Genomic DNA, 27987 nt, shown 5'->3' with positions numbered 1-27987 from the left:
TTGCAAAATCGGGCGGTTTGCAAGCCGGCCGGCTGGCTTGGGCTCGCTTAATGAACTCGCGCCCCGCCTCCCCCGCGGGGGGGCCCGGCGGCGTCTGCGCCCCGCCCCCCTCTAACTGGCGCCCCCGAGCGTGTCCCCTCGGAGGACGGCGAGCAGCGGCCCCGCCGGCCGCCCGGGCTTGGGCTGAGCGGCCGCCCGGCGTCTGGGCGGTGGCGCTCGGAGGGGGGTCCCGGGACTACCCCGGCGGGGGGGGCGGCACCTCCCCGAAGAAGACCCGCCGTCCCCCCGGGCTGCTGGGGGGGCGGCCACGCCAGGCCAAGCCCGCCCCGAGGGAGCCTCCGCGTTGGGTCCGGAGCGCAGCGCCGCCGGACGTGCGGCGGGGCGGGCGCCGTGCGACCCTCGGGGGCTTCCCCGCTGGCTGAAGGGGCCGGGAAACGCCCCCCACCCCCAGAGCTGCTTTGCCCCGGGCGAGGCGCGCAGGGGCTCGCCCCTTCCTGCCGCGGCGGGGGGCGCAGGGCTGCGGGTCGGCCGCTCTCCTGGGCAGCCCTGCCGCAGCGCCGCAGCGGGCACGCCCGGCCCGCCGGTGCCCGCGGCCCGAGCAGCCCTCCTCTTCGCCGCTGCGCTTCTGGAGGGCCGGACGCCGCAGCACGGGGCCGCCCTTCTGGTCCCGATCAGGCAGGGCCAGGGCGCGCGCCCCCGCCCCGGGAGGCCCAGCCCGTGGCTGCGGAGAGGCGGGCGCCGCGCTCGCGGCGGGGCGGCCAGCCTCGCCCAGAAACTCCGGCCGCGCTTTGCTTGCAACGCCCGCTCGTCGCCCGGCTGCCCGAACCCGGTTTGGCTGGAAAGCCCCTCTTTGGCCCTTGGCCCCGGGGGGAGCGGGAGGCGGGCGGAAAGAAGCAAGCGACTCGGGAGAAGGTGTCTGAGGCTAATATTTCATGCACGTTTCGTTCTGGAGCCCAGGAGCAGTTCGGGGCTGAGACGCACCCGGCGAAGAGGGATGCTGTGTTTGAAGGTGGAGGTGGCCATCAAAAAAGTCTGCCGACACACCAAGCGATCCCGCTTCAGATCCGGCCCGCGGGCGGTTCTCTCTCGGCGGACCCTTCGGTTGATGCTTCGATCGATCCCTCCGCCGACCCCTAAAAACAGAGGATGCATCACTCAGAGCAACCAGCTTAGCCCACGTGGGGACTCGGAACGTGCAAGCCCTAAATATCTGTTCCTGCAACCCGTCTCCCTGGGTGGAAAAACCTGGATATATTTGCAGCTCAGAAAATGTGGGACGTTTTTCGAGGGATTCGGAAGGGAAGAAAAAGCTTTGGGGGGGGAGGGGTGCTAATGCCCTCTATGTAAAAGCATTGGGGTCTTGGTTTAGGGCAGCGCTGGTCAGCCTTGGCAACTTTGAGATGTATGGACTTCAACCCCCAGAATTCCCCAGCCAGCAGGGGTGGACTTCAGCTCCCAGAATTGAATTCTGGGAGTTGATGTCTGCCCATCTTGAAGTGGCCAAGATTGAAAAACATTTGGTTTAGGAATAGCCAATGGAGGGCAGCTTTTTAGAGTTCTTCTGAAAACAGAAGAGTATATGTCCTTTCTTCTCATTTTTCCAACTTCCCAATATGGGGAAACTGAAAGAGAAACTCTTAGGAAAAATCTTAGAGAAGAAAGGCCTTCCTGAAATGCTCTAAACCACTTTTTCTCAACCTTGGGAACTTTTAAGATGGGTGGACTTCAACTCCCAGAATTCCCCAGCTAGCAATGCTGGCTGGGGAATTCTGGGAGTTGAAGTCCACCCATCTTAAAGTTCCCATGGTTGAGAAAAACTGCTCTAAACTGAGACTATTAAGGCTTCAAAGTTAGTAGGCCTGTAGTTACAAGAACCCCACTAGCCTTTGGCTACGCTTAACTTCTCAGTTCATTTCCCTCTTCAGAGACTCTCCTCTCCAGGCTCACCCTGAAGAGCCTTATGGAGATGAGGTTAGCTTGTGTCAGCCCTTCAAGGTAGTCCAGGCAAGAAAACCAAAGCCATGAGTACTAATGCTACCTTTATGGTAAGATTACAGGAACAGACTCTTGCAAGTCTGAAAATGCTTCTCCCCTCTTCTTTTACTCTTTGGAAAACTAGGGAGGGTCCCTTCTGAGACGCCTTCTCCACCCCCATCCCTCCCTTGGACTCAGATTTCTCAGACCCTTGCCTAGGCTGCGGCTCTTCCTCCTGTCTCCCAAGGTCATTCTCACAGCCCGTTACAGGTTGATGGAGCCATTCCAGCCGTGGTCCAGATTAGGAGTGATTTGGGAGGCCAGGACACAGTTACAACAATGGAAGAGAGAAAGCCGTTCCCAAGCCCTGTAGGGTGTTTTTAAGAACATCTTGTGCCTGTTAACAGTTAGGAGGGTGGGTGCCAGGGAAGATCTCTGGGGAGAGGATTTGAGGACAAGGGTGCCACACAGGGTCTTCTGCAGGGGAGGTGAGAAAGCAAAAAAAGGACGGAGGCCACAGCCACATGAGCAAAGCCTCTCCCCTTTTTACCCATGTAAAAGGGGTAGGGCTTCAATTGGGCACTGTTTAATTTTTGTGATAACCCCTTGGGATGTCCCTGATGCCAAGGCCATGGACCCTTTCTCCTCTGTTCCCTGTTTCATCCAGGAGAACATTCCCCAGGGAGGTCATGGAGGGGTTTCCAGCTTTTTGGCCAGGATCTCCAACTCTAGGGCTCTCCACGGGAGCTGCCAGTCAGGGCAATTGTGTTCTCCTTCCCTGCCCATGCGGCCATCCTGGAGGGATGACGGGAGTCACAGTCTGACGCACCAAGGCGGGGATGACCTCTTCAAGCCTTAGGCAGTTTTCAGAAGTTAGGCGAAGCTTGGGAAGAAGAGCCTCGAGAAGGGCCTGGGGATACTCACGGTACTTTCGAAAGCAGAATCCATGGGTTGTGGAGATACCTTTCGCTTCAGCAACCCTCCGTACCTAATCCTGCAAGAGAGAGAAGGGTTGGTGGGCCTCCAGTCTGGCAGATCTTGGAAGCCAAGGCCGTTCTGTCCGCGAGGATATCTGGCTGGAGAAATGCATCTAGGGCGGAGGGTTCTCCTGCATCTCCTGAAGGACCTTCCTCGTCGCTTGGGCGGTGGGCTCTCTGGTCAGCAGGGCCACTCGGGATGCCTTTCCAAGGCTCCTCCGATGTCCAGACCGGCCCCATTCCCCCATTCTCTCTTATTTCTTCATGCCCTCCAGATTTTCACCCCGATTCCCTTTGCCTATCTCTCCACCTGGAGGTGCAACCCATGCTCTGTCTGTAGCCCCCCCCAGCCCCAAGATTGGGCCTCCAAAACTCAGTGGCAAAATGGCCCATTTTCAGCAGGGCGGTATCCTGCATCTCTCCCCCTCCCGGTTCTGGCTCTCCTTGGCTGTCCCCCCCCGCTAAAATTAACTGAAATCTCATAAACTCTGAAAAAATCTCTGCAGAAACTATTTATCTTATTGCCACTGCTAAACCTTGTTTAATTTTTTCCCCTTTATTTCATGACTAGAGGGAACACGGGGAAGGTATAGGAGAGCACTGCCACTCGATTAGCACGGAAAGAAAGCCACGTGTGGACTTTTATTAAATAACTTTAAATGGTTCACTTGATCTTGCAGGGTATCTTCATCTGGCCTGAGGATGCTAATCGTATTTTGAAACCTGTTTCTTGCTGGGTTGGAGATTTTTCCCAGAATTCCACCCACCCACCCACCCACCCAAATCCCCCCTCTCCATCCCCCCCGAATAAAAACTGGAAGGGGGTGGCCATGCTTTGATTGGCAGTTCCACCATCCAATCGCAGGCGACCCCAAAGAAGAATGGAAATACAATAATATAGTGGAGATACTGGCATTAAACTCAAGATTTTATACTTCTTTTTGATATCATAAAAATAATGCACTTTGCTTGGAACTTTTACTAATGTCTTATTGAGTAATAATTGCACAAGCTCAGTAATTGTTTACTGGTAGATCATATCTTTGTATTGTCGAAGGCTTTCACGGCCGGCATACGATGGCTGGTGTGGGTCTTCCGGGCTGTGTGGCCGTGTTGTGGAAGTTTTGTTTCCTAACGTTTCGCCAGCATCTGTGACCGGCATCTTCAGAGTGCAGGAGCACAGACAGGAGCAGTTCTCTCTGTGCCCAGGGTGATGTGACCCTTTTGTGGGTATTTATAGAGATCGGGGGGGAAGGGGGGGAGATTGGGGGGGCATGGGGGGGGTTGGGTTACTGAGTGGCTGCTTGTTTTGGTGTCTGTATATGTGTGTATCTTCCTGGGGATTAGGCAGGGTTTTTTCTTCTATTGAGTTGTTAATGAGTGGCTGCTGGGGGTGATTAGTATGTTCATTGTGTGAGCTGCTCACAGTCCTGGTGGTTGAGCTGAGTTCGTTGACCTTTTGCAGGTTGTATGTCAGGATGAAGAAGAACTAGAGAAGTTCCTGAACCACCTAAACAGGTGAGTTTATACATTCTACCCTTTGGCAGGGAAGTACTTGGGACGGACGGATGGATTATGTTGCCATCAGGCCAGTGTTGACTCTTAGCAACCACTTAGATAGATTTTCTCCATGATGTTCTGTCCCCAGCCTGGTCCTTCAGGTCTTCCAATGATGCCCCCATTGCCGGTGTGACTGAGTCCTCCCCCTTGCTGCTGGTCGTCCTCTTCTTCTCTTTCCTTCCACCTTTCCCAGAATCAGAGCCTTCTCCAAGGAGCTGGGTCTTCGCATCATGTGTCCGAACTAGGATACAAACGAGGATGATCGTGTGTGCCTGGAGTGGGAACTCTGGGTTGATCTGTTCAATGATCCATTTGTTTTCTTGGCTGTTCACGGTCTTCTCAGGAGTCTTCTTCAACACCAAAGTTCAAAAGTGTTCATACTCTTCCTATCCTGCTTCTTTGAAGTCCAACTTTCGCTTCCATCAAGGGTCACAGAGTAGAGTGTACAGAAGAGCTTGCACTGTTCTGATCTTTGGGGGTATAGACACATCTTGGCATCTGAACATCTTTTCCAAGGCCTTCATAACTATTCTGTCAAGTGCTAGTCTGCGGCATGTTTCTGCTACTTCAATGTGTTCACTGTCAATTCTAACACCGGTTGCTACCACACTAAATTGAAAGCCATTTGTGTAGGTTATTTGCCTACCCTTCAATTCCAGCAAGTAGTTTGTGGGAGAGGTCCAAGCTCTTCCAGTCCATCTGGAATGGAGGAACCAAGAATGGCTATGCATGCCTACAAGCCATTCCACTTCTGAGGAATGGCCCTGGGAGACCCGGAGAAGAGAGAGAAATGGAAATGCTCGTTTTTTTTCTTCTTAGCAAACAAGCAACTGTGGTTGGGGAATGCCACAAACATTCCCTTTTTCTCATCTCTGAACTCTTGAGAAAAGGAAGAGTGTGTTGGGCCAGAATGCTTGTACTTACCAAGATGGTAGGAACCGCTTAAGCATTGCAGTAAGGGCCAAGAGAAGCAAAGCTACTCCAATAATCGAACCGAGCATTAATGTTTTCTTCGATTCTGGAAGAAAGCAACAAAACAGGTTACCTTCTGTCCTCTGTTGTGACCCCATGTCCAAGTTACAGATAGGCGCACCAGCAGCAGAAAGCTCCCAAGTTGGCATTCTGGGTCATCCCAAGTCTGGTGTCCTCTGGATATGTGGATTTCAATTCCCAGAATTCTCAGCAACGGCCATGATGGATGTTATAGAATTCTGGGAATTGAATGGCGGGGAAATCTCAGTTTCTGCAATGAGTAACGGTGGTCTCCTTCAGGTCAAGCTCAACTTCTACTACCACAATGATATAGAAGGGGCTGGCCATTGGCTTCTACAGTAATCAGCGAGGTCCACAGGCGGTCGAGGCCTGGGGCTTCCCTGGGACAGGTTTTTGATGGGAGCTGGACTTTAAGAACCTCCGTTTGTCAAGGAAGGACTACAACCTAGGAGTCTTCTTGAACTCTTTGGGGAACTCTTTCAAGAGACCATCTTCACATCTGATGAGGAGGAGTAACTCGCTTGAAGAGTTCCAGAAGCCAAACCTTGAGATGACCGTGGAGAAGCCGAAAAGGGGAACAAAGACAAAAAACCAAGATTCCCAAACGATGGCCTGAGATTCTGGAATACTCACTCGTGCGCTCAGGAGGGGGGCCGCTGTCGATGCTTCCTCCGAACCCCCGGCCGCTGCAATGAGGAGGGGCCCATCCATAGCTGCAGTGGCAATTCCTTTTACTGTTGCAGACCTGAAATGCATCAAGCCTATGAGCAGCCAGGAAATGCATTCCCTTTTACGGGATGAGAATGATCTCTTCTTCTTCCAAGAACAAATTCCAACCCAACATTAAGGAAGATGGTTAGGAAATCTAGCAAGAATCTGCTAGTCTTCCTTGTTTATGTAGAGTGGATTGAGCAGAGTGAACTTTCAGAATATATCTTCAAGGCTGTGAATTGGTCTTAATGGTTCAGACACTTAAAAAAAGTTGTAGTGCATTTCTGTTACAGTACGTAAATTGGTTTATGGTGGTTTATGATTGGTTTAAACAAGCACAGGAGTCAACTGTAGTAAAACTACTTTTAAAACTAGTATCAGAAGAAAAAATCAAAGAGCTACAAATTGTAGGACTGTTTCCTACTGCCCAGTAGAACGGATCTCCAACCTTCCCTGAGTCAGCAGTGGGTCAAAAGGATTAGAAGGGCACTGAACGGGGAGAAATGCCAGATTCTGCGTCTGGAAAGAAAAAAAAAAAAGCTACGAGTCTAGGATGAGGGAGACCTGTTTGGGCAGTAGTCCATGTGAACAGCATCTGGGGGTCCTTGTTGACCCCAGGTTAAACCTGAGCCAGCAGGCTGATGCAGCTGCTGAAAAGGCCAGTGCTATTGTGGGTGCATGAACAGGGTCCAGATCATGGGAAAGAATTGCTCAGCTTGACTCTGCCCTAGTCAGTCCCCATCGGGAGCCCCGTATTTAAGCACCGGAGTCTAAAAAAGTCATCACCAAACTGGAATGAGTTCAGAAGATAGCTACCAAGGTGGTGAAAGTCTGGAAACTACTGGAAACCAAGCCCTTTGAGGAACGATCTGGGTATATTTAGCCTGCAGAACGGACCACAGGCGGGAGGTTTGAGGACAGCCTTTAGATATCGAAAGGGTTGACATGAACATGGAGTGAGATGTTCTCCTTCACTGAGGTCTTCAAACGTAGACTAGAAAGCCCTCAGTCCAAAAGGCTTTAGTAACACCTTCACCAAACGGGGTTAGAGCAGACGCCTCTAGGTCCTTTCCAACTTTATGATCCCATGAAAACTATGATATTTACTGTCTCCTGCCCCCGATCCCAGTCCCTCCAGTCCCCAGCCTGCCCCCAAGGAAGCAGCTGATAAAGCCAAAAGAAGAATGGGAAAAACATTATTACTATTATTATCTGTTTACATACAGTTTACCAGATAGTTCTGACTGCTGGATTTGATACATTTGACTACTGGATCCTTCCCAAGGACAATGTTTCTCAACCTTGGCAGCTTTAAGATGGGTGGACTTCCAACTCCCAGAGTTCCCCAGCCAGCATGGCTGGCTGGGGAACTCTGGGAGTTGAAGTCCACCCATCTTAAAGCTGCCAAGGTTGAGAAATCCTGATCTAGGATAAAGCTATTGTCATAATATCTGCATTGTTCCACGTAATGCAGCTTTTTGTAAAAGCACGTGGATGCAACAGGAATGGACAGAATCTAAACTCATCAAATGCTGTACAAAGCTTGGAACGGTGCATATATTACGGTTATTGTTACTGATATTATTGTTGCTGTTTTAATTTATGGGACCAGCTCTTCAAAAATGACTTCGCATGGCTTAATTGCTTGAACACCAGACAGTTAAGGAGGAAGGCCACGTCACGGGAAAAAGAGGTTGCCTGGCCACGTGTGTGTCATGTTTAGGAGCAAGGGCCCCAAATGTGGTTTTTAAATATGTTCTTTGGCAGTTTCCTTTCAAGCTGGAAAGGTTAGCTTAAAACGGCCACCAACGAGCTTTCTAGTACCCCAACCTGGTCTTGGGTTCAGCTCTTTGTTACTTACCCCCTGGTTGTTACATTTTGAAAAATCACAATCATAATTCAGAATTGTCATGTCAACACATGATCGGTTTATGCATATCTAGGAAAAGAAAACCATGGAAAGGGATTAAGCGAGTGATTAAATCGATGGGCAACATGGAGGCTCGAATTCTGAGGATGGGTTAAAATAAAGGTTGGGTCTCCCAGCCCGGCCCATCACACAAAGTTGTTACAGTGGGGAAAATCAGAAGAAGGCGTGCCGTGGAGACCCCCTCAGGGGCTGGGCAGAAGTCCAGCAAATATGTACTAATGTTGGTCCATGACTGTCAGAGGCATCCTTGGGGGGTCAAAAAGGTCACATGGCCGCCTCAGCGATATGCATTTAGGGCTTTGATTGCAGGTCGAGGCTGGCATCAGGGTTTTTTTTACCCCCCCCCCCAATCCCTATGGATTCCTTTAGTGACCATAATGAGGTTAAAGTTACTAATAATTCATTTCAAATGCGTATATAGCCCTGCCTGCTCTTTTTCCTTTATTTATTTAGTAAAACAGAGACAGAGACAGAAAGCAATAATAAGAAAGACAAAAGGCATGCAATGCAAGAAAAATGGTAGATAGATAGATAAGAGATAGACAGACAGATGAGAGATGAATATGATCGGAGAGAGAGAGAGAGAGGTTTCTCATATGTCTGCCTCTATACTTCAAAATGAGTTAATTCCCACCCAGTGGTTCCAGTTAGGTCCGTGGTGGTGGTGGGTGGCCATGGTGATTCCATCACAGAGGGATGGTAGAAGGAACAAAGTTGGCTCGGTGGGTGTTGGAGGAGAGCCAAGAAGATTGGCACCAGCTCCAGAGGGCACAGAACGTGCAGGGACACTCGAGTGCCCGGCGCTCTCTCCTCGCCTGGCAAAGCCAACCCCATCCCAGGCCAACGGCCCGTGGGGTCTGGCTTTGCCCTCTCCCCGCCCCGACCCTTCATTACCGCACCTTGTTGGGACCACACGAAGCTCCATCTTTCGCTGTTCCGTCATCGTGCGCATTGTCTTGCTTGTGAAAGACGATGCTCCAGCACAGAACATCGTTTATTGGAGTCTGAAGTATGGAGTAGCCTCTGGGGAGTCTGGGGACTTTATGGACGTTGGTGCACTGGAGCCTTCCACAAAATGCATCTCTGAGGACAAAGAAAGGCAAGATGGGAGAAGAGACCCTTGCGGACCCCTGGCTGGCTTGTGATGGCTCCCAAGGGGATGAAGCAAGGGGGCAAAGCCCTGTCTGGATCTGTGGCTGAGGCTCTTCAGGGAAGCCCCAGATCTGTGGTGGAAGGATGGATCTCTTCCAGTTGCTCATCTTGACAAGTTCTCCTGTCTCTAGCCAGAGAAGGTGGAGGAGGAAGGGGACAGGAGGTAGAACTGCCTTAGCAGCTGGAGACCCTAAATCAGTGTTTTCCAACCTTGGTGGCTTTCAGATGGGTGGACTTCAGCTCCCAGAATTCCCCAGCCAGCATGAAAGTCGCCAAGGTTGAAAACTCTGGCCTAAATCAATCTGTTTATCAATTTAGTTCCTTTAGTTATAGAAGGAGCATTTGGGCTGAACTGGGAGATTGGAAGGAGATGCACTGAAGTCCCAAAGCAGCAGCAGACCCCACGTTTTCCCTTCTGATGTGCCCGTCGTGGCAGGCAAGGAGCCGCTGGCTGGGACCCTTTCTCCTTCCCGTAGGAGTCGATGCAGGGCCTTACTTTTCTGGGCACTTCTTGTATCCAGATTTATCCTGGCCGCAGTTGCCGGTCCGGTCCCCTAGCACGTTCACTTCCTTGTAGCAACTGAGCGGAGCAGGTTTGGCAGCTAAACATTTGGGGGTGGGGGGGGGTAAGGAGGAAGAGAGAGAGGGCAGAAGGCAAGAGCAAGATGGAGTGAGACCCAGCATTTAGGCACATTAGACCGCAATACATTTTTGTTTGTTGATAATATTTATATACTGTAGCTTATTCATTATATGATTGATTAAGATTAGAGGCTGCCCAACTCTCCACACCTTCAGGGCACCTACTGTACGTTATAAAATGGAAGGTGGTAAAAACCAAAAGAAAAATAATGAGGAAAAAAACCAAGCAAACCTAAATATCCAGAAGAACAAGCACAGCACCCCAAAAAACTGTTATGCAGAGTGCAGCTATAATCACAGGTCATGCCAAAAATACATACCAGCATTAGAGAGATTTTAAAAATGCAATGTCCTTATCTTGTTCTCCAAAGAAATCCAGCCAGAAAATATAAAATATCTGGTGGTTTATTGAGAAAAATAAAAACTACATAAAATACAAGTTTCATGCAAAAACAGAGAAAAAAATCACTTCTTCTCATATATGTGGCATCCAAGACTTATCCACTACACCAGTTTAACAAAGCTCTAGCCAAAAACTCTCAGAGAAGAGGTACACTACTTGGTTATTAGTTACTACTACATAACCCATAAAACTGATTACATGATGGCTAAAATTCTACTGAGCAGCTGGGCATGTCATCCTCCCGTTTTATTGCCACCCCTTGAGTAACTAGCATACAGACGCCAACAGGTGGCAGTAAATAGCAGTCGACGTGCAAACTAGCAATAATAATAGCACGTGACTTGCTTTTCTAGCCTAAACAATATTTTGAAGATCGCGAGATGCATTTCTTCCCATGAGAAAGTCCTAACCAAAACACCCCGAAAAAAAATTGGCAGGGCTCAACAGCCCCTACCCCCAGGCCTGGAAACAAAGCCAAGTCTTCAATGATGTCCTGAACATCGTGAATGTGTATATAAATGATATCTGACTTACAGGCTTATAAATCAAAGGTATAAGGCCCCCTGACTCACAATGACTGGGTTAAAAAATGATGCAGCAGAACAAGGACAAGCTGGCTAGAACTAGGGGACCAATGCACCCCGACCCACTGATGTGGCCTCACTCAGGGGACCCATACTCCACCCAACCCAGAGTCCCTGAGACCCGTTCAGAAGATTATGTCACGTGCAAAAGTACTTCTTGAACACACTTCAACACACCCCAGGCCAAAAAAGAAAAATAAAAGAGGACCACGGGTGAAGCCCAGCTGAAACGCTTTGGGGGTCTATTTCAGCCCTCAACTGCAATGCTTCAGCATCTGTTTTACATAGCTTTAGATTTTATGCAATTGTACTTTATTGATTGTTTTAATCAGTTGTAAGCCGCCCAGAGTCCCCCATTCGGGGGAGATGGGCGAGGACAAATTTAATAAATAAATAAATAGATATCTGGGGGGCGGTGGGGAGAGTGCCCTAACAGGCCCTTCTTTTCCATTTGGAGGCAAAACACCCCTATCTAAACGTTAAACCTAACCCCCAGTCAGCACAAAGGAAGACTTCCACCCAGCAGTCCATCTCGCTCCATGTCACTTCATTTGTCTATTTTTCAAGGGTGTTCCTTGGCCTCTATGTACTATTTATTTATTATTTACCCCCATGCCCATTATTTACTATTTTCAGAAAAAGGAGCCAGTCTCAAAGTCTTGTTCTTTAAGCCAATGTTTCTCAACCTTGACCACTTTAAGGTGTGTGGACTTCAACTCCCAGAATTCCCCAGCCAGCATTTCTGGGCATCGGAGTTTTCTGGGCATCGGAGAGGGCGTTTGGCCTTCTCCTCCTCTGGGGCATCCGTTCTACTTCCCAGTAATTAATTCCTCCAGGCCTGGGATGGGCTGGTGCTCTCCCATCCAAATGCCAGCCAGGCCTGACCCTGCTTAGCTTCCTTGGTGTCCAGAAGCACAACCAGGTACTTTCCCTTTTTTGCAGTAAGTGAGAGCAGCCTTGCCTTGGCCAAAGAAAGTTCTGCAGTGCTGGTGGATGTCAAGGCACGCCCCTGAATAGCAGCTGCTGCTGGTGCCGCAGGGCATCCCGTTTTGCTTAAAGACGTTCGGTGGGCAATCGTCCGCGTTCCCCAAACAGTATTCGGTGAGGTCGCAGTCAGAGGTGGCCTCCCGGCATGCCGTTCCTTCCTTTAAAAACTGTGGGAAAGAGAGATGTGGGACTTGTACAGGCTCCAAGGTGGTTCTAGGACCCGTAGGAACTTCTGGGCCCTCCTTGGAGGGGGGGAAGCGGGGGAGGCTGCAACCCACGGCTTCGCCTGCAAGAAGAGCAGGAGAGGCAGGAGGACGGGCCCGCTGACGGGCTTCTTCTCCGGCCAATGGGTAGGACTGCCCACGCCCACCGTGCCAACCGTTTTGGGAGAGGGCCACTCAATGGCTAATATGCACACTGGCTCCAAAAGGTTGGGGGCTCACGGATCTGTGAGTCCTCTTTGTGTTTTCACCTCCGTCCAAAATCACAACAACGTCGGCACAGAAAAGCCACTTCCTCCCTCTCACGCACGTGGCTCAAAACTAGAACAAGCGAGCTGGCCACTGACTTCTCTTTAATGGTGTTTTGGAAGCTGATGCTCCGAGGGGTGCCTCAGGAAAAAGGGGGGCCACTTTCTCTGACAGCCTGCCTGCCTGCCTTCGGGCACTGAAAACTGCAAAAACCAGGTCTTGGTTTAAGGGTGGCTGGGGCTCCTTTTGGGAGGAAAGAAAAGGCAGAGCTGGGTCTGGTTATGCAGCAGCGGCGGGCAGATAGGCAGAGCATCTGGTAACCCTGGGCTGTGGGCTGTGCTGACCTCTGGGGCAACGGGAGTGGCGCCAGCCACTAGTGGAATGAAGTCAGTGCCTGCCCACCTCAGTTTTTCTTCCGTGAAAGGAGACCCATCCAACAGGAAGAATCCCTGTTGTGGGCACACGGAAGGAATCTCTCTGCTAGCAGGATCCCAAGTGTGGATGAGGGCACTGCCTGTACATACCTCCTACTTTGTGGGGGATAGGCAACAGTTTGTTGGCTTGCAAGAAAATCTCTAGTTTGGAGATCTTTGCTTGCATAGAACACTCCAAGTATCCTTGGGGTATAAGTGGGCTATGGTCATGTGGTTGCATCTTGGCTAAAATGTGCCCAAACTAACCCACAGCTGCCCTTACTGTTAGCAAGGAACAGTTTGTGACGGTTGTTAACTGCGAGTACAGGTCATAAAGCACTTTTTCTGAAGCAGATATAACTTCAGTCCGTCGTTAAATGAATGGTTGTTAAGCGAGGACTACCTGTACAAGGATAATGAGAACTCCTGATCATGGGGGCCAATCATTTCTCGGTCAAGACTTACGTGGAAGAAAGAGAAAACAATTAGAGTACGAACAGAAAAACTTCCAAAAAAGAAAAATAAAGCATAGGTCTTGTAGAGAACACAAGTGCAGTCTTGGCCTGCGTGAAGAAAAGCATAATGTCAAGAGATCCAGAGACCCCATCATTGTTCTCAGCTGGAGATGTTGAAACAGAGGCTGAATGGCCATCCAGATAAATGGGAAGCTGTCACACAAAAGCCACAACTTACTGCTTGTGTCAGACATCGTGATGCCAGGGCGTCATCGCCGTCCTGGCATGATGTCCTTGCTTGCCGTTTGCCTTTTCGAGGTCATCCTGGTTTGCACGGAAGCGACGGCGACGGAATCCAGCAAAGGATCAGAGTGGCCGTTGGTCCCCCGGGGAGATCCTCCCAGGGGCCGGGCAGCAAAAAACAGCCCCAAACCAGGGGAAGAACCTGGGAGCTGGCCGTGGCCTTACCTTGCAGCCTTGGCAACAGAGTCCCTGAAAGCAGCTGGCGCCGGGCTTCAGTTGGCAGTCATTCTGGCAACAGCCATTGATTCTGCATGCCTGCCGGGAAGACGGGAGGCCAATTAACCACTCTTGGGGCCTTGGACTGTGACCAGCCCCCTCTGCACGGACCCCACCCATCCCTCCCCGCTTCCAGAACGAGCCAAGAAGGCCAAAAAAAAAACCCAGAGAGGCCCGCTGGGTGACCGTACATCCCCTTCCTCCTTCTGTGCAGGGCCAAGGAAAGAACGCCCACCTTCTCCAACCTGGATCCCTCCAGAGATGCTGGGAGCCAGCTTCCAACGTCCCCGGTCGGCTCTTGGCTGTGCTGGAGGGGAATTTGGGGATTTGTGGACCAACAGCTCGGGAGGGTGCCAGGATCTCAGGCACTGTATGAACTTCGGGTGCCTTCAGGACCCAGAGCAGGAGTTGACTTCTAGTCTGATCTTTCACAGATCTCTCAGATGGGCCCAAAAGAGGCTGGATGGTCCTCTGTCAAAGATGCTCTAGCACAGCGTTTCTCAACCTTGGCGGCTTTAAGACGCGTGGACTTCAACTCCCAGAATTCCCCAGCCAGCCGGGCTGGCTGGGGAATTCTGGGAGTTGAAATCCACACCTCTTAAAGCTGCCAAGGTTGAGAAATGCTGCTTTAGTGGATCTTGCACTACAGCAAACGGCTTGACTAGATGACCTCTAAGGTACCTCCCATCACTATGATTCTATAATCCGCTTAAATGCTGCCATTACCAAAAAATTTTTTTTTAAAACCCGAAGTCCCTTATATTCACAGTAACAGCCCTCTCCACTTTTCCCAAACCGGGTCTCCGGAATCTGCAGTTTCTCCCAAAAGATCGGGACGATGAAGACACCTCTTGTGGCTGCTGCTGTTCTTATTACTATGATTATTAGATTAAAGGCTGCCCAACTCCATCAGGACTCTGGGCGGCATGGGATATAAAATGAGATAAAAGGATGAAAGGCAAGTCACCCCTAAAGGGAAGTCTGGGAAAAAACGGGCAGAATCCAACCCGCCAATCGCCCCACGATGCCTAGGGGCAGAACCAGGTTTGAAAGGCTGGTTTCAGTAAGCTCGGGGTGGGGTGGGGGTCAAACAGATCTCTAGAGGGAGGGTGTGACCCTGGGACCCCCATTGGCCCAAAGCCCCCTCCAGTCCTGCTGTAAGGGCACCTACCTTCTGATCCGGAGGGAGCAGCCTAGGAAATGGGAATTATTGATTTGTTGGGCACTGTTGAGCTTCAGGGTTTAGGGACCACGGACTAGACCAGTGTTTTCCAACCTTGGCAACTTTAAGAGGTGTGGGTGCCTAGAATTCCCCAGCCAGCATGAATTCTGGGAGTTGAAGTCCACCCACGCTGGCTGGGGAATTCTGGGAGCTGAAGTCCACACCTCTTGAAGTTGTCAGGGTTGAGAAACACTGGCGTAAAGAATAAGACTTTGTGAGTGGCTCCCTTTTGTGAAAACAGTGAATAATGGGCATGGGGGTGAGAGTGCCCAATTACCTCCCCATGGCTCAGAATGATGGGGAGAGGGCAAGGAAGCACCCCAAAATGTCTATTCAGGGGAATTCTGGGAGTTGAAGTCCACACATCTTAGAGTTGCCAAGGCTCAGAACCACTGGGGTAGACCACCGTCACTACACCCTGAAGCTCAACAGATATTGGCCATGAAAGCCTACCCCAGTAACCCATTTATTTATTTATCCATTTATCTGAAATCTGTCAATCAATCAATAAGGTCTCTTCCTTTAGGAAAGCTGGCCCAAGGGTTTTTCCAACGGATGTTTGGAACCCAAACTTTCGAAATACCTGGAGCTGGGACAAACTCAGCAGGGCGTGTCTGCATGAAACTCAGGCTACGTTAAAACGGGTCGGGGTGGGGTGCATCAGCATCGCAAGGTTTGCACCGCGGCTTTCCCCCACGGGACCCCGAGTGGTCGGGATCCTCTGCAAGGGAATCCGAAGGGCTGGTCTGAAAGAGGTCAGGCAGGGAGGGAGGTGGGATGGACCGAAGGGACGGTGGACCTGGGGACAGCGGTCAGTTATGGGAGGCGAGATTGGGCTGGCCCTCCCCTAGCCGGGAATACCTTTCTAGCACTTGGGCAGTTAAGACTGAACAGGATGACACGTAGCAGGGGATCGAAATTTAAGTTAGGACTAAATGAAGTCGCTGACAAAATGGTGTGTAAGAAAAGGGAAGCCCAACCCTTTTAATTTTGCTTTCTCTCTCATTTTTCCATTTCTGATTCCCATGCCAAGGCAAGATTTTTTGTAAAAAACAAAGAAAATCTTGTTAACAAAAGATGCATTTTTGTGCCTAGGTGCGTTTTTGTTTGCAAATCTGCTCAAAGCGCACGGCTGCTGTATTTTGGGACCTTGTTTTCATGAACATATGTACATTTCGTACAGACTTTTCTCTGACAGGCACTTTCCATTAAGAAGAGAAATGAGCAAACTGCTTTGCGAGGAGAGGGTGCAAGAAAATTGAGTTGCCCTGTGGCTGTCGGGTGCAAGAAGCAAAATTAAAGTTGTGGGCGAGAATTTCTCCTCCAAGAGAGGCTGAAAATGGAGGGAGCCCGGAAGAAGCCAGCGCGGCCTCTGCGTAGCGCGAACTGGCCGAACGCACAAGCTCTAACCTCGTCCGTACCACAGTCACACTGCTCGCCGCTCTCCACCACGCCGTTCCCGCACATCTTGATCTCGGAGACGTCCTTGGGCAAATTCAGGAAACAGTTTCTCCCTTGGTTTTCTATGAACCCGAAATACGTGTCCTTGCTGCAGTTACTCAGCCTGTAGCGCTCCCTGCAACGCAGTAAACGAGGCAGCCGTTCAGCAGGGCTTCCGCGATTTACTCCGAATTCATTGGGGCTAGAGCCCGCCACTTGCCACGGGAGCCAAGGAGGCCAGCGCAGTGCTCCGTCCTATTTTTCCCCCAACAGTGACCCCGTGAGGGAGGCCCAAAGTCCCCCCCATGTCTCAGGGAGCCTGGTCTCCCCGTGCTTTTTACACTGGGCAAGAACTGGTTTTGGCAGCCAGTCGAAGAGCAAGTTTACTGCCAAACTCTGGAGGTTGTTCCGGAGGTCCGTGGGGAGAGGGGTCAAAAAAGTCAAGGCGGCGGCAGTGGCCGCACACTCGACGTCAGGCGGCATTCTGCTGTGCCCAGAACTTACGGCAGGCAAACTTTCCTCCCAGAGGCCGTCTGGACTCCCTTCTCTTCTTTGACATTTTAACTGTGAGCTGCCCAGAGTTACCCTCTGGGGAGATGGGCAGTGTATTAATTAATTAATTAATTAAATAAATAAATCCCAATAACAGTATGGGTGGCATCTTGCCACCCGCCCTGCTGTGTTCATTTTTATTCGAAGGCTCTCTGATGCCAGATGCCAGCCCAGAGGGTCGGTGGTATATACTGGCATTTGCCAGGGCTCGAGGCTATGTGGGCGTAGCAGCAGTAGCGCCACACTGGACTGTGATCCAGACCATGCTTCAAGGCATGTCCGTTTCATTGTCACGGGCAAGGCATCACGAGCCTGCCGGCACAGGCTGCTGGGACCTCCGAAACCCTCTTCAGAAGACAAGACGGTTCAGCTGAAAACCAAGTGTTGTTTACCTCAGTTTTGTTATTTCACCTTCTGGCTGCTACTGGGATGGGAGACCACCAAGAAAGCCCAGAGCTTAATTTAGTGGAACGGTGAAAAAAAAAACCCCTAAAGGAACGCAAGGGGAAAGACAAGAGGGCTCGGCCAGGGCACCACCAGCAGCTGGCCTTGTCCTGAAGGCATCTTTACTTGCTTTCTTTCAAAAAGCACAGATGAATGCCCAGTTTCAGGTTTGCCCAAAGCCTTAAGCCACAATCGCTCCCCCAAGGTTGATCTCACGGCTTCCCAGCCTGTAGCTCACCCCCTCTTTGCAAAGAAGCCCCCATCCTTCTGCTTGAGATGGGGGCCATTTCCTCCAGCAGCGTCCCGCGTGATGCAATCTTTGACCCTGTTGGGGGACCTCCGGATATCGACCTGGCATCCGCTGCCCCCTTTCCCTGATCTTCTCCAAAGAAACCAGCTGTGTGTGGCTTCTGCGCAGGACTTCTTTTCAGCCTTGGTAAGAACCCATCCATTCTATGGCCCCCTTTCTGGCCCGTGAAGCATGGGAACATCCCTCGGTGATGCACAGACTATGTAGTAATGTTTCGCCTAGTCAGTGTTTCTCAACCCTGGCAACTTTCAGATGGGTGGACTTCAACTCCCAGAATTCCCCAGCCAGCATAGGATGGGAGTTGAAGTCCACCCATCTGAAAGTTGCCAGGGTTGAGAAACACTGTTCTGTGCTGAACAGATGTTAACTGCATTCTTGCCTGAGCAACCTTGCCCGAGCAACCTTGCAACCATGGTTAAGAAGGGGCAAGAAAAGGCATAGCCTAAATGCATCGATTAAGAACCGAAATCGACGGATCTGACCTCCAAGTTAATGAGTTCATGGCTCAGCTGGACTGGAGCCGAAAGCAAAACCCGGAGGCGCGTTTGCCTCTTCTGCCCAGCATCGAAGCAAAAAGATTTTACGGGCTTCAGGGTTACTCACGCCATGGTCGAGTGCATGAGGCAGTGGCCAGCCTGGGAGGCCGAGTTGCATTCGCACAACCGGCCGTCTCCTCTCGGGAGGTCATCGTGGGCGAAGCCGAGGGAATGGCCCAGCTGGTGCGCGGCGGAGACACCGTCCTTGGTGGCATATGGAGAAATCTGGGCGCGGCGGGACAGGGAAAGGGGCAGAGGAGGCAATTAAGCAAACCGAGGTAGTTTTAGGATAGATGTGTTGCAGCGTGCAAGGGGGGACTTGGGGAAGGAAGTCAAGCTCAGGGGACCTTTGGATAATGGAGAAGGACTGGGAGCAACCAGTTTTTTACAAGCTGGGCTGTTCTTAAAATGTTTAGCAGCAGTGAAAACTGGGTATATACACACACAGAGGGATCGTGCCGAAACGAACCAGGATCTCACGCCTCCATGGCCATCCCAGCAAAGTACCCAGAGGGGGTCTCCACATAGCCTGCCAGATGCCTCCAAAGGTTCCCCCGCTCCTCTGCCAGCGTGGCGCACACAGGAGTTTTCTCTTCTAAAGCAGTGCCTTTCAATCTTGGCGGCTTTAAAATGGGTGGACTTCAACTCCCAGAATTCCCCGGCCAGCATGGCTGGCCGGGGAATTCTGGGAGTTGAAGTGCACACCTCTTAAAGCTGCCAAGGTTGAGACACACTGGTCTGTAGCAACGTGCCAGTTTTGGGGCTGCTGCCTGGCACGATCTGCGCCCTCCACCCCGGGCGCCCCGTTCCTTACCTTGACCACAGAAACGGAGACCTGGTTGTAAAGACACACGGGCAGTTTCCAAGCCTTTTCAAAGGAATCCTCCTGGCCCACATTCCTGCGAGAGAGGAAACATCCCCCTTCAGCCTAGCTCGCTTCCCCCCTGGCAGCCCCCGCCAGGACGATGCCGCCCCCACCCCACCCCACCGCTTCCTCGGCTCTGGGCTCGGCTGCAGCCGAGCACCCCGAAAGGGGTGGATTGGCCCCAAGGGGCCCCAGCTGAATCCAGAAGAGACCCAGCCCGATCTGGGGTTCAGCTCCACTCGGTCACTGGGCTGTGGGGCAGCCAAACAAAGCCGGGGGTTCAGCCAGAAGAAGTCAAGAGCTGGTGGAGTGAAGAGGTTCAAGTCTACCCTCAGCCAGGGAACCTCCCTTTGAGGCCAGTCATTTGCTCTGTCTACCTCACAGGACTGTTGTGCCTTATAATAACTGCTCCTGGATGGTGAATGGCGCGGTTGCAGTACATTCGCTGCAAAGTGGCCGGGAGATTTATTTTGGAGCCCTGCCTTTTGCTGCACAACCTCCAGTTCCCGCCTTCCCGTTTTCCCTGTCCGTCTCCTTGGGAGAAGGGACTCCTTTCGGGCGGTATTTTGGGAGCAGGAAGTTCTCCGGAAGAAGAGGCTGCGCAGGAGCTCCTTAACTGGTCTTCCTACACCTGGCAGAGGGTGGCACTAGATGGCCCTTGTGGTGCCCTTCAACTCCACCCTCCTGTGATTCCGTGAGGCTGTGTGTGTGTGCGCGCGCAGGGACAGAGGGAGCAAACCATTGAAATGATGTGGCGTGCAAAACCACCGGCGCCTTCTCCCCCCTTGCAGAAAGGAAAATCCTCTAAGTTCAAACACAACCCAAGAAATGTTAAAGCCTCCAGAGACGGGTGCTCAAAAAAGGAGCACAGAGTTCAGCCCAGAGGTCATGCGCTACTGGAGAAAGATTACGGGCGGGTCAAAGGGGAGAGGGGGTCATCAGAGGAAGAGCAGGGCCCCAGCACTGCTGCTTCAGGGACGAGGCGATGGGTGAGCGAGAGCGGCAGAGGAAGGCGAGGGCTTCCGGAGCGAACCGTGAATTCTCACGTGAATAGGGTGGCGTGGTCAAAATGCGTCAGGTGCCGAAGTTCAGAATTGGCATAGCTGTAAAAATCTTTGAAAGTGTCGTTGAATGCGTTGCTGATGGGCCGATAATTCTGCTTGGTCCACACCTCTATCCCGGTCAGAACGATGTGAAGGCCAATGTCATTGTACACCTACAAGCGGTAAAGTCGGAATCATCCGTCTGTGAGCTGCGGGTTGAGTCTTACAGGGCATGGAAGTGCCCCCTTGTCAACGCGGGGACCGACAGCAAGCGTGAAGCTAAGCATCCCCGCCTGATAACGGGAGCACCAAGTATTGTGGACAGGCTTCAATGCGGTATAAATAGGTTGAGGAGTTACGGATATTAACCTCGTTTTTGCTGCTCGGATTAGCACAATCATTGTTATTATCACCTCTGTTAACAAAGTCATCATACACAGTAGTCGTTGCACTGTCGTGTGCAAGACCTCTGGGTTGGTGTTCTTTGGAAGCATGAAACCTTCTCGACCTGGGGGGGGGATGTCCTTTAATGGCCCTTGCTGTACCCACCCAGGTGCGTTCATAACCACAGCGACACCCAAATGATAAAACGGGCAGGGCAACATCACAACACAACTTCCGTCCATTCGTCCTTGTGCCGCAAGATCACAATGCACATTGTGTCACGGTATCCTTTGCCTCCTGGTCTGCCTTGCAGATGTCCCGGTCAAAGCCTACTTTCTCCAAGCTGGCTCAGAAGGTCGAGGGGCAGGTGTTGGTTACCCAGGACTGGTTTCCTTAGCCTGGGTTACCCTTTAAAAAATGAAATGCACCCCTCTTTTTTATTTATGGCCCACAGTCTGATGGGCATAACCTCTGTGTGTGTGTAGTCGCAGTTGTGGCCAGACTGGGAACAGGGAGATGCGATTCACTACATCTAGAAGCCATTGAGTTGAGGTCTGTTTTACAACATTCGGCACAGCTGGTCAATTCTGGGCTTGAAAGAGGGGTGGCAGGTGTTCTAGTGCTCCCCCCACCCAGGAGCCAATGCAGCTTGAGACATGGATGGCCCAGGTCTTCCCTTCTGCAGGAGGCATTGAGCCCTCCCCAACTCTGGCACCTGACGGTAGGGAAGGGCATTGTGAAAAAACAATGGTCTGGATCCAAGGATCTTTAGGGCCACATGCAGGGCAGGTAGAAGCCCAAAGAAGGTGCATTTTAAATGCCCCTTGGTTTCAGAAGGAAATGGCTTGGTGTCCCTCCAGAGCAGTGTTTCTCAACCTTGGCAGCTTGAAGATGCGTGGACTTCAACTCCCAGAATTCCCCAGCCAGCAAGGCTGGCTGGGGAATTCTGGGAGTTGAAGTCCACGCATCTTCAAGCTGCCAAGGTTGAGAAACACTGCTCCGGAGAAACCACGCATGCGCTACAACCTCCACAAATAAATCTAAATCCATGTTGGGCTCCCAGGTCTCTGAAGCTGGACTCTGGCTGCTGTTCACCAGAAGAAGGAGAGTTGGAGAACATCCTCTCCCTGGTGATTCCTGGACCAAGAGCCCTTCTGCCTCTTTTCCTGCAAGGAGCGTGGCCTCTGCCTTCTGGGCTGAAAGCAAAGATAGCCTTTTCCTCCGCAGAGAGCAGAATTCCTGCCGACTGACTTACGTGATGAACCACGGAGAGAATCTGAAGCACCACCAGTATCGTATGAGTGATATTCTGCTTTCCCCACTGGAACTAAAGAAGGAGGAGAGAAGAAAATGCTAATCCGTGCGCACCCTCCACGTCTGACCCCTTCTCTGGGTCTTTTCAGATCACCAGGAGGGCGGCTCCCTCCCGGGCCGAACCCTTCCTGCTGCTGCCTCCCCCCACCCATCCTCTGGCAGCAAATCTCCATCTTTCACCCTCCCACGGGGGCTTTCAGTACAGGGGGGATATTAGAGGAGGGGAAGATTCAAGCAGTGCCTGCATTCCTCTCCTGTATCTCCTGTATAGTCAATTCAGCTCTGAATGCAGGAGGAATGAAGGCCTGGCAGCTAAGTGGCTGCTTCTTATTCCCAATGACCAGATAAATTCACACACTTATTGCTAAATAGGGAGGCAGAGGACACTCAACATGGGTGTTTTTTTTCACTTCTTGTGAAATTTGTCCAGGAGAGCATGGTTTCAGCCAGAGCTGCAATAGTCTAGGGGCACGAATGAATGCCACGTTTGCGTCCTTCTATGGAACAATTAGGGGTGGAAGGGAGCACGGATTAGCTCCTGGCCACCTCAGCGTGAGCCTCCAGATGATGAAATGATGAAACAGGCCTCCTGATGGCTTAACATAAACTTTTGTACATGCTTCGCAACGGAGCATGCATGGAGTAGAGCTTGGGCTGGGAGGCCCCAAGGCACATTTTCTCATTCTGACAAAAACTCTGGATTCTCCAGACACTGAATCGGAGCATCTGCCTGGGCTCCAAAGTCTGTGACGGTAGAAGCGAACCGTTTGGAAGGACTAGGACAGGGTTTCTCAACCTTGGCGACTTTAAGACGGGTGGACTTCAACTCCCAGCATTCCCTAGCCAGCAAGGCTCTCTGAGGAATTCTGGGAGTCGAAGTCCACCCGTCTTAAAGTTGCCAAGGTCGAAAAACACTGGGCTAGGGAGAGGAACGGAACATAAAGAGGGGACCTCAGCTGGCTTTAAAAAGTAGCATGGTTCACCCACACCACCAAAGCATAATGTAATTTGTTTGCTTTTGGTTTAATCTGATGCGCAAACCGCCCATGATGGTTTATTGCTGTGAGTGAAACCAAACCACTATGGCTGATTCAAGGAACTATAGTTAAAAAAAAAAAGACAAAAGCCCTGGCTTAATGTCATGTGCAAGGGCAGCCACCAGTATCTAAAAGGGTCGAACTGTCATAACTTACCATAGAATGGTCACAAACAGCGAAGTATTCTAGGTATCTGGATGGCGCATTCTTCCCAGGAAAATGTGGCTAAAATAAAGAGAGAGGCTTCAAGCGTCGAAGGCAAAACACAGGTCGGATGACAATCTCTGGGCACGTCTCCACCAGTGGTTTGCTCCTCTTCCCAGTCGGCCCCGTGCCTGATGGTTCTCACGACATGTTTAGGGTTGCGACTGGAGTCTGTTTGTTCCTGACTCTGCTCCAGTGGGTGGGGAAGCGGAGCAAAGCCAGCTTTTTCCTTGAGGGAATCTGCAACCCTCGTCAAGGGTGGCGGGAGCATTTCACGTTAGCGGGGAACCTTTGCCTCGGCCCTTCTCCTGGCTCATGCTAACCAATGCTCTCTCTTCCCCCTCCCAATGGAAGTTGTGGGAGCTGGCTGTACGAACACAAGGACGTAAGGCTTGTCCTGCCGGGTGGGACCCCTGGCCCATCTCCTCCAGCAGCCCGTTCCCCCAGTGGGCCACCAACTGCCCAAGGAAGCCCACCCGTCTCCCAGCAGAGGCCCTTCAGAGGCGGTCCCGTGACATCTGGGCTAAGAGCCACGGATCCCCAGGACTTCCACGAATCGGTCCAACCCTTTTCTGAAGCCAGCCCCACATCTCATGGTCTCTTCCTGCATGCAAATGGGGAACAGGGTTTACTTACTTATCGCTGGCCATTTACAGGGTTTAAATTCAAGCCAGACAACCAATAGAAAACCAACAGGTAGTAAAAACAAAATCACTACTCTTGGTTAACAGCAAGTCTATTGCTTGAAAGTGCTAGGATATAGCTTTTTCTTCACTGCTCCCCCCGAATGACAAATTTGGGGGTTGCATGCAACACATATAAAAAAGGGGCGGGGCTTACTGCCCTTTGGACTTTTTGGAGCCCCCCTTCCTCCCAACGGACACCCCTTTCCAAGCCCCTCGCGGTTTGCTTAGCTCCTGGAGAGCGAGGAGGGGGCTTACTACGAAGTCCTGGGGCTCTACGTCTGGGTTGTTGGCCGTTGGCAGGATGGCCCCGTGATGCGCCCACAGGCCCACGTCTTCCACAACCCCTCGGCAGGGAGGACGCTGCTCTGGAGCCCGGCGAGAGAGGAGGTGTTGAGACCCGGCAGGATTCTCAGTCGGCTGGATTTCATACGTCAGATTTTCAATCTGTATGTGTCCCCTGAAAATTTCAGAAGGAGGTTGAGGCATGACGGCAGGAGAGCGAACATCAAGAAGAATGACCCTAAAGCGGTGATTTTCGGACTCAAATGGATGCGGCTGTATTTCCAACTCACCCCAGCAGGTGGCGGTGTCTGACCAAGCTTGGTTGGGCTTAAAAAGCTAAGCAGGGTCAGATCCAATCAGGGGTTGGATGGGAGATGACCAGGAGTTGAGGTCCATCCATCTTAGTTGGCCAGGTCGAAAAACACTGGACCAGGGAGAAGAAGGGGACCTCAGCTGGTTTCCAAAAGTAGCACGGCTCACTCACACCACCAAAGCATAATGTGATTTGTTCCAGGGAAGGAACAATCATGTTCTGGATGAAGCAAGGCTAAAACATCTCTCTGTGTGGCCAAGAAAACTACATGGACATCTCTGCGAAGCCACCGGGGGTTATACTTGGCTGGGGGATGTCTTTATCGTTTTAACAATTCCTCTTCTCCACTTCAAAAAGTCTTCCAAATTTTCTGAATTTTCAAACTCTTCAGTATATTCCAGGGGAAAGCATAATGTTTCCTCTTTCAGGAAGGTGACCAGGTTGGGAGCAGCTAGACCTTACTTCAGGTAGCAGCCAGGCCCTTTTTGATTGGGAGGGGGGTAAAAAAGAAGAAGAAAACTGCACAGCGCTCGCCATGCTTAACGTGAGATCTTCTCCCCAAATCCTTCAGATTATCCTACAGCGCTCTCCCCAGGTCAGTCAAAATATTGATCAGGCAAGTACTGGAGTGGGAAAGGAGCTATTGGGGTGAGATTTGGGTTTGTATATTTGTTTAGCTTTAAGAAGATTGAGGAGAGAAGGGATAACCCTCACCCAGAGGAAGGCCATGACCTACTCTCTGTCCTCCATGGAGGCAGGGGACAAAATATTTTAGAGAGTAAATAATTACCTTTAGTCAATGGCTTTTACCATACAAGTAGAGGTAGTCCTCGACTTACAACCTCAGTTAGGACTGGAACCTCTGTCACTAAGTGATGCAGTTATTAAGTGAGACTTGCCCAATTTTACAACCTTTTTTGCCAGGTCATTAAGTGAATCATGCAGTTGTTAAGTGAATCTGGCTTCCCCCATTGACTTTGCTTGTCAGAAGCCGGCTGGGAAGGTCACAAATGGCGATCATGTGACCCCAGGATGCTGCAACCGTCATAAATATATGCCGGTTGCTAAGTGCCCAAATTTTGATCACATGACTGCAGGGATGCTGCAACAGTTGTAAGTGTGAGGACTGGTCATAAGTCACTTTTTTCAGCGTCGTCACAACTTTGAACAGTTGTTAAACAAATGGTCGTAAGTTGAGGAGTACCTGTATGCAAATATCCAGAATAAAATAAATATAAAGTGAACAGACAACTTCCATTAATTACTCAAAACCCCAAAGAATTAAATCTGAGCCCATAAAACCACGGAGGTCTTTCATCCCCTTTGCGATCAACTGCAAACCCAAAGAGGAAGATTGCTTGTAACATCCTGGCTGCCACAGCAAATTCTGCAATCTGCTGAGTGTCATGGTTGTCCTTCATGAGATGTTTTGCTGTTGTTCATGTGGTCTGTCAGAGATGTTGTAGGTCAGTGGTTCGTAAACTGTTGGACCCAACTACAGGTAATCCTCGCTTAGTGTCTCATTATGGCTGGCTGGGGAATTCTGGGAGTTGAAGTCCACTCATCTGAAAGTGGCCAAGTTTGGACAACACTGGACTAAGGGATCTCGTCCAAGGGGACGACTGGATGAAATCCCAGGTCATCGCCAAAACTCACCAATTGACTTTGGGCATGCCGTCTCTGACTTTGTGCTATAACGCTGTGGCATTCAAAATGCACATAAGACAGATGTGCTCCCTAACTGGAAAGAGTAATGGCAGGGCTCTTACAGCCCTTTTCATGACACGGGCTGGATGGGGTCCAACTTGTCATTCTTGTTTCCCAGCACCTTTATTTTCTTTGGCTTAAAGCAGTGTTGTCCAAACTTGGCCACTTTAAGATGAGTGGACTTCAACTCCCAGAATTCCCCAGCCAGCCATTAAAGTGGCCAAGTTTGGACAACACTGGCTTAAAGGCTGCATTCCCCAGCCAGCATTCTGGGAGTTGAAGTCCACACATCTTCAAGTTGCCAAGGTTGAGAAACACTGCCCTAGTGGGCTGACACCAGGAAACCTAGAAGGATTGTGTCTTTCTCACATCGAGAACTTGCTTGTTTTCCAAGGCTATGTGAGGGTAACTCCAACGGGCCTCCTCGTTAGGGCTCTGTGGATTTCACTTCTCTGACCGACAGAGCTTGCAACTTCCTGAGCTGAGCCAGCCACCCCCACCTGGCATTCAAGACCCACCTGTGGGAGAGATCCTCTGCAGCCAAGCAGATTCCCGTCTGTACCTTCCACCCTCCCACCCAGATCAGGAACCATCTTTGTCAACCGTGGAACCCAGAACAAAGCTGTTACCAAAGACCGTTGCAGGTGGAGATGACCGCATCCGAGTTGGGGGCATTTTCCACATATCCGCTGTAATAACAGTCAATCTGCAAGGGACCAGGGGAGGGGGGCAGAGAAAGGCTGCCTCAGAAGAGATTGGAAGACATTTGGGTGGACCAAGTGGTGATGGTCTGCGGGAATGACCTTGGGAGACAGGAGGAAGAGCTGCAGTCTAGACAACCGTCATGTGAAAATTATCTCACCCCACAGAAACAGAGGGGACATGGGAGCATCTTAGAGGGGACCCTCCTTAGTTTTCGGGAAAGTAAAAGCAAGGGGGAGGAGTGCTTTCAGACTTGCAAGATTCTGTTCTTGTAACCTTACAAGGTAGTGTTAGTACTCATGGCTGGTGCTTCTTGTCTGGATATCTTGATGGGCTGACACGAGTGGAAGAAATCAAACAAACCAGGCGTGGCCCAAGACCGGCCCTGCTGTTGGACAAAGTGATCAGAGAAGCTTTCTCCAGAGGGCCAATCTTCTCTGGGGCTTCTGAGAAGCTGCAGGGGTATTTCTCCAGGGCCACAGGAGCTTCTGCAGGGTTGGATGGGGTCAAAAAAGTCAGGATGGCAACTGCGACTGTGTTATCAAAGATGCCCTCTGCAGACACTCGTGCACGAGTAGCTAGATTTGGGAAGCGAAGAACGCTTCTTGGAGAGAGGGTGGGATGCTTGGAGAGAGGGTGGGAGAGGGTGTCCCCTCTCTTAATCAAGCTTCATTGAACAGGTATCACCTTTTCTCCAACCTTCCCTTTTTTGGGAATTGTGAGTGGCTCAGCTTAGAGGCCCCTACATCAAATGGACTATCTAGATCAGTGTTTCTCAACCTCAGCAACCTCAGAATTCTGGGAGCTGAAGTCCCCACAGCTTAAAGTTGCTGAGGTTGAGGAACACTGATCTAGACCTCTTTCAGGCAGGATTCAGACTCGGGTGCAGGATGGAAATGACATTGGCACTAGGGTGGATGACATCCTGAGTGGAGAACATGCCCTACTTGGTCCTTTCAGACCTCTCAGCAACTTTTGATACCATCAATGGTGAGATCTTCCTGGACTGCTGAGGGGAGTTGGAGGTACAGGCACCTTGGTTGCAGTTCCAGCCAGTAGTAGTCAGGGAGGAGCACTGTGCCCATAGCTACTCCAATACTGGGTAAATTATGCACTTTCCCCATTGAATTTAAGTGAAGCTATGAGGAGAAATCATCCATCCCTTTGGGGTGAGAT

The 27987-nt window shown here is 51.0% G+C and overlaps 1 protein-coding gene across 1 annotated transcript; it reads right to left on the bottom strand.

Moving 5' to 3' along the window:
* Positions 1-18: 18 nt before the first annotated feature.
* Positions 19-27896, bottom strand: LOC112542034 (disintegrin and metalloproteinase domain-containing protein 21-like). The gene is made up of 20 exons (XM_025173812.2): positions 27794-27896; positions 27175-27299; positions 26739-26815; positions 24063-24264; positions 23074-23142; positions 21822-21893; positions 20186-20355; positions 19352-19550; positions 19089-19202; positions 18342-18499; positions 16403-16568; positions 13720-13809; positions 11888-12080; positions 9794-9899; positions 9045-9228; positions 8077-8154; positions 6138-6249; positions 5436-5529; positions 2899-2968; positions 19-1133 (listed from the first exon to the last, which is right to left on the bottom strand). Exons 1-20 carry the CDS (start codon positions 27894-27896, stop codon positions 1059-1061), a joined length of 2457 nt encoding a protein of 818 aa, XP_025029580.2. The 3' UTR covers positions 19-1058.
* Between the last annotated feature and the right edge of the window lie 91 nt (positions 27897-27987).

The sequence above is a fragment of the Python bivittatus genome, unplaced genomic scaffold, assembly GCF_059951505.1.
Source record: "Python bivittatus isolate LINGU-HERP-01145 unplaced genomic scaffold, Pbiv_v1 ctg000340_np1212, whole genome shotgun sequence".
Taxonomy (NCBI): Eukaryota; Metazoa; Chordata; class Lepidosauria; order Squamata; family Pythonidae; genus Python; species Python bivittatus.
This window is presented reverse-complemented; position numbering and strand designations above follow the sequence as displayed.